Source organism: Octodon degus, unplaced genomic scaffold, assembly GCF_000260255.1.
Source record: "Octodon degus isolate 3935 unplaced genomic scaffold, OctDeg1.0 scaffold00036, whole genome shotgun sequence".
NCBI lineage: Eukaryota > Metazoa > Chordata > Mammalia > Rodentia > Octodontidae > Octodon > Octodon degus.
The window spans coordinates 17,050,548-17,056,571 of NW_004524612.1; the positions used below are offsets into that span (position 1 = coordinate 17,050,548).

A 6,024-nucleotide genomic window follows, 5' to 3' on the forward strand; every position below is an offset into this window, starting at 1 on the left:
GCACAGTGCTATTAGGAGATCGCAAATCTCTCCCTGCTTGTCCCTGGAGCGTGGCCCCTTGGCAGCCAAACAACCTGGGATCACCCAGGCTGCCAGGAAGCAGTGTCTGTTATGAAGAACACAGTATTTCACTGAGGCACAGAGGTGGAGAGGAGTTCTAGGAAAAGACACAAGGAAAGGGTATGGTTACAGCAGAATTGGGGTTCTGGGAGGCTCAGAGGAAGGACTGACTAAGCTGATTGGTTGGTGAAGACAGTATGAGAGCCACATGCACGGGGGAAATCATTTCGCTGGTACCTAGTGCTTCTGCTAGGAACGTGGTCTTCAGCAGTGTCCCTCAGAACACTTGTGCTCTCTTGATCATTTCCCTTTGGGCTTCTCCAAGCTCACTTATTCTACTGTTCTTTTATATTCTGATTTTCTGCCCTGTGGTTCTTTTATGAGTCCTTCACAGATCCATAACTTAAAGTATACCACAAACTTCCTGAAGGTGGAAACCAAGAATCCACTGAAGTGGTCTATCAGTCATTCAATCAACTTACAGTCAACCAACCAATCATCTGATAGGGTGAATAAAACACATTGCAGAATGATAGAAAAATTGACTTCTAGTCCTGGCTGTTCGCTATTTAGTTAAAGGAACTCCATCTTTACCATATCTAGTTTTAAGTGCTTTCTTCTAAGAATTCATTAAATATACACTTCATCAAGGTGCTTTTACCAGAATTGTTTCATTTGACTGCAAGAGGTCAGTGTGATAGGTAGGACTTGTGCAGAGGCTGCTTTATAGTGGAGAACACTAGTGATTGGACAACTGAAGTAAGTGCTTTATTAAAACCTCAACAAGCCAATTCATGGGATATCCAGAGCAGAAGCCAGGCTTTCTCATTCTGGGGTCTCTGTTTTTTATATAGTATCTGATAGGGTTGTTGTAAAACCTAAAGCACTTTAAAAATTACCAAGCACTATGGACCTTCAGTACCCCCAAACAAGGATTTATCAGACTGTGTTCGTGCCACATTGCCCAGCAGGTATGCCATGTGTGGCTATGCTCAGTAGGCAGCTGTGGCCTGAGGGTGCTCTTCAGACTTGTGGGCTGGTGTTATGGGGACTTGCCCATGCTCTCTGAGGAGCTCTCATTCCCTGACGTGATTGCAGTTACATTAGAAGGGAGCAGGCTACGCTTTAATCCGTGTGTACACAGGAGTCAGCAAGGCCTGTGCGTGAGTTGTGATGTTGCTGTTTGTGATTTCCGTGAGTTAGGAAAGTTACTTGTTTCATTGAAGATTCATGTTCCTTGCTTTTAAGTTATGAAGAAATGTACTCAACTCCATTTTTTGGGTGTGTATTTTAGATTAAAAAAACCACTTAAGTATGTTTCCAACTACATGAGTGGTCTTATGGTAACCTGCCGCTATAGGCAGTCATTCAAGGGGCATACGAGTCTACAAAGAAGATACAAAGACATCCACACAACATCCTAGAGAAGGGCTGTTTATACAGTGTGGATTAGTTGCTGGCATGCAAGACTCATCCAGCAAGTGTGTTTAGTGGTGAGATGTCACGTTCAATATCGGACCTTTCAATTATTGGGCTGCTCAGTGGAGCAAGATGTTCCTGTTCCTAAAGGTTCACTAGCCATGCACCTCCCCACCTCGCAAAAGCTACATATAGGGTCACTCGCCCTTATATCCTAGAGGCCTGGTGGCTGATTGGCTCAGCCATGAGGAGTCTACCCTTGGTCTTTGTGGTCTTCTTCTTGCTGCTTTATGTTCCACCAGGTAAGAATGGATTCTTTTCCCTGTGGAGTTAGGAACAGCAAGGGGAAGGGGGTGTGTGGTCTTGTGAGTGCAGTGAAAGCGGTACTGAGACAGAAGAGCTGAGCAGCGCAACATGAAGGTGGGGGGTGCTCTTGGCAGGTCCTGCAAGTGGAGAGAAGATGCTAAGAACCCACAACAGCAGGGGTTCGCTTCAGATAAGGGGATGTGTCCTGGGGAGAGTCTGGAAATTCTGTGAGGGTCGTAGACAAGGTTGGACTGATATTTTCAGAAATGTGGCAGGGCAAGTGGATAAAAACTTGGAGGACAGTTAGGAGTTGGGGGTGTCAGGGAGCTTGTTCCTTGAAGACTCTTGGGCCGTGGCTTCCCCAGTCAGTGCCTGTGAAGTTTTCTCACTGAGAAGCCACAGCAAATCTGCAAATGGAGTTCAATGTTAAAATGCATTCGATTAGTGTAATACGATGGGACAGGACGGTTCACCCATTTGAAGAGAAAGAATTTCTGTTCTCTAGACAGAAGCAAGTAACTTGATGGTGGTGAAGAGAGACCACCTACATCGCTGAAGTGGAGCTTCTCAAGTGTGTGGTTTGTGGGGTCTGCAGGAAGCTCCCACCTTCTGCCTCAAAACTTCATATTCAAAGGGTGTCACTTAATGGCCGCATGGACAGACACAGATGAGGATCCTGTTGGAGCTGCTGGTGCTGTTCTGTGGGAGGGGACCTCGGTGTACCTCCCATGGTGTCTCTCCTGGGTTCTTGGTCTCTAGAGGCCCGCAGAGCTAGTAGAGCTCAGCTGGCAAGTTTAGTTGCCATTGGCTTTGGGTTGTGTCGCATTGATTATATTCATACATTGATTATATTCGATTACTTTCCTACTACCAAGACTCAATCAATCCATGGTCCCATGGGGGCAGGTGGTGGAAGACTGATAAGGCTTAGCACACAGAAGAAGGGTGACTCAGTGCCAGCCTTAGCCTCACAAACTGCCTTCTTTCCTTTCCTTTCCCTCTGGTTTCCAGAGGCACCTAGATCTTAACATCTTGAAAATTATTAGCAAGTGGGGGAACTACCTGCTCCGGCCCCCCTCCTGTCCCTGTCTTGGACAGGAGCTTTCTTTCTCTCAATAAATATATTCTGCTCATAAACTCCGTTTGTTCCTAAAATTAATTCTTCAGTTTTAGAGAACACGAACTCGTGCAGGTCAGGTCGGGAGATCATTTTTCCCTGTGTCATTTGGAGGTTCCTTATATTGTTTGGAGGTCACCCACCTGAGACCAATTTTTCTCCCTGTGTTATTTTAGAATTTCCCACTGAGATCATTGGATGGAGGTATGAGTCCTCTATAAAAGTCCCTGGAAGAGACAGCTTCCCGGGGAACTACCCGCTCGGGCCCCCTTCCTGTCCCTCTCTTGGACAGGAGCTTTCTTTCTCTCAATAAAGATATTCTGCTCATAAAAAAAGAAAGAAAATTACTAGCAAGGTATTTAGACATGTGTTCCCGATATGTCAAACCTTTTCCTACTCATCTGATAAGACTCTTGTAAGCACCCTATAAGTGAGCCATGACAGATAGTGAGGCCCTTAGGAAAAAAAAAATCATATAAAATATTAGGGGAATTCAGGGCTAGAACCATGATCTTCTGAACTTCTAGTTCAGTTATCTTTCTTTGTTCACACTGACACTTTAATAATTACAAACTCTCTTGGATATCCAAAGTGGACCCTATGACATCTCCTGCTAAGGGAAGTCTCTCGGACTCCTCCGACTGCTCCACCATTTGCATGGTCTTTCCTTAGCAAACAGTCCTGGGCTAAGTCTTCTTGGATTTGTTATCTGCATATAATTGATTAGTAATGATAGCCTGTGGGTGTTAACAGTAGGGCTCTTGGAAAATAATGTACAAGTAACTAGAAAGGAGAATGCAGCCATAAAATGGTTTGAATATCTTTGATTATATTGCTTTCTCATTAAAAAATTATAAAGTATAGCCCCCCTGGATAAATTTTGATCCATTCTTGGCAATGTGACCTTACAGGACACTCATGTGAATTAACCTTTGTTTCTGTTGACAGTAAGAAGTGGACAAAATCTTTACATAAGACAAGCCTTTTCAACATGCTGGAGAATGAAAGGTGCCTGCAAGATACAATGTGACAAAAAAGAATTGTATCATATTTTGTGTGACTCCTCCCGAGTGTGCTGCCTAGAGTCAAAAAACTTGCCTATCCTGGTTGGGTAGCTGTGAGGGTCCGAAGGTGCCTGCTGATTTCCTCTGGGCAGCTCACATCCTTTCAAGGCCTCATCCCATTAAAATGACGCTTTCAGTCCATCAGTGTTTGTGTCCACTGTGTTTGTGCTTCTTGCTACAGGAATACATTTTTAATTAAACTTTTTATCTTCTGCATTTTTTTCTTTTTATTAATTTGTTATTCATCAAATGTTTTTTTTGTCTTTTTGAGATAAGATCTCATTATGCAGTCCAGGCTGGCTTTGAACTCACATTGTAGCCTGGGTTGGCTTCATATGCACAACAATCTTCCTGCCTCAGTCCCTCAAAGTGCTGGGATTAGAAAATGCTCCAAAGGAGCTTCCTTTTGGTTGGAACCGCCATCTTCCAGTAATTTGCCAAAATGACTAACACAAAGGGCAAGAGGAGGGGAACCCGGTATATGTTTTCCAGGCCTTTTAGAAAACATGGGGTTGTTCCTTTGGCTACATACATGCGAATCTACAAAAAGGGTGATATTGTAGACATCAAGGGAATGGGTACTGTGCAAAAAGGAAGGCCTCACAAATGTTACCATGGCAAAACGGGAAGAGTCTACAACATTACCCAGCATGCTGTTGGCATTGTTGTAAACAAGCAAGTTAAGGGCAAGACACTTGTCGAGAGGATTAATGTGCGTATTGAGCATATTAAACACTCAAAAAGTCGTGATAGCTTCCTGAAACGTGTCAAGGAAAATGATCAGAAAAAGAAGGAAGCCAAAGAGAAAGGTACCTGGGTTGAGCTGAAGCGCCAGCCTGCCCCTCCCAGAGAAGCACACTTTGTGAGGACTAATGGAAAGGAATCCGAGTTGTTGGAACCTACTCCCTATGAATTCATGGCATAAACTGGGGATGTTGCTTTGCCATTCAGCACCTAATTGGCGGCTTAAGTGTTCTAGGTCCTACATAAAAATCATCCTGTGTTGTAAGGGTTGTTTTCTTAGTTGAACAAGTATGTAGTGCCTTCTACCTCAGAAATATCTGCAGCAGATTTTCACTGTACCTAGTAATTGTGTCTAGCCTTTACTCTTCAGTATTTTCTTGCTGAAAGATATTGCTGAGGTATTGTGCAGGTGTATACCCAAAAATTCAAATATTTATAAAGTACTTATATTGGCTTGAAGATCCTGTAAATCATCATGGGGAAAAGATGTATCAAAATAAATGGAAGTCACTTCAGAAACAAACTTAAATCCATTTCAGTTAAATAAATTGTTTAAAACACCTTTAAAAAGAAAAAAAAAAGAAAAAAAGAAAATGCTTCAAAGGAAAGTGAAACTGGGATGGGTGAAAGGAGAAAAATAATACATATATACACACTCATGGTAGTTTTTTAAAAATTAATTTATTTATTTGTGTGTGGGGGGGTGCTGGCTGGCATGTGATGCTGGGGGATTGAACCACAGTCCCTGTGCTTTGCTAAGCTTGTTCTAAGTAGGTGCTTTAGACCACTGAGCCATCTCACCACCCTTCACAATAGTTAAGATAGCTATTATTTCATTGAAAGGGCAGATATATACCTATGTTGCCTGATTAGTTTTTCAAGTCTATATCTTTCATTATGAGCAGCTACTTTGAAAATAACAATGTGCAGTGTACTGAACACTGGTGATCTACGATTTTGTTTTGAAATTGTACACAAGTGTGTGCCACCACACCTAGGCTAAGGTATTACAAGAACATTTTTTTTGAAGTTCAAGAAGTTTTCTACCTTGAGATACAGGTAGAAAATGGTAGAAATCTTGAGTAAACATCCTGATGCTTTCATGCATTTCACATACCTATGTAAAACCCAAGTCAAGCAAAGAACACAGGCACACTCTGCGTACCGCAGTCACTCTCTCAGGAGGGATAGTCTCTGGCTGCCAATCTAAAAGCAAAGTCTTGGCATTCACTTCAACATTATATCAATTCAAGCTTATATCAATTGTGGTTTACCACTCTTAGTTATACACACTATTCCAATGGAAATCATTAT

The 6,024-nt window shown here is 42.6% G+C and overlaps 1 protein-coding gene across 1 annotated transcript; it reads left to right on the forward strand.

The window, feature by feature from the left end:
* Positions 1–1,679: 1,679 nt before the first annotated feature.
* Defb135 (defensin beta 135) lies at positions 1,680–4,110 on the forward strand. Its single transcript, XM_004630765.2, has 2 exons — positions 1,680–1,781; positions 3,851–4,110. The coding sequence occupies exons 1-2, from the start codon at positions 1,724–1,726 to the stop codon at positions 4,015–4,017; spliced, it is 225 nt and encodes a 74-aa protein (XP_004630822.1). The 5' UTR covers positions 1,680–1,723; the 3' UTR covers positions 4,018–4,110.
* Positions 4,111–6,024: the final 1,914 nt, after the last annotated feature.

Bases quoted from the DNA above. Each gene is read 5' to 3' on its own strand.
- Defb135 (XM_004630765.2), top strand. From the start codon at position 1,724: ATGAGGAGTCTACCCTTGGTCTTTGTGGTCTTCTTCTTGCTGCTTTAT. The intron at 1,782-3,850 runs GTAAGAATGGAT...TTCTGTTGACAG, and splicing joins GCTGCTTTATGTTCCACCAG to TAAGAAGTGGACAAAATCTT.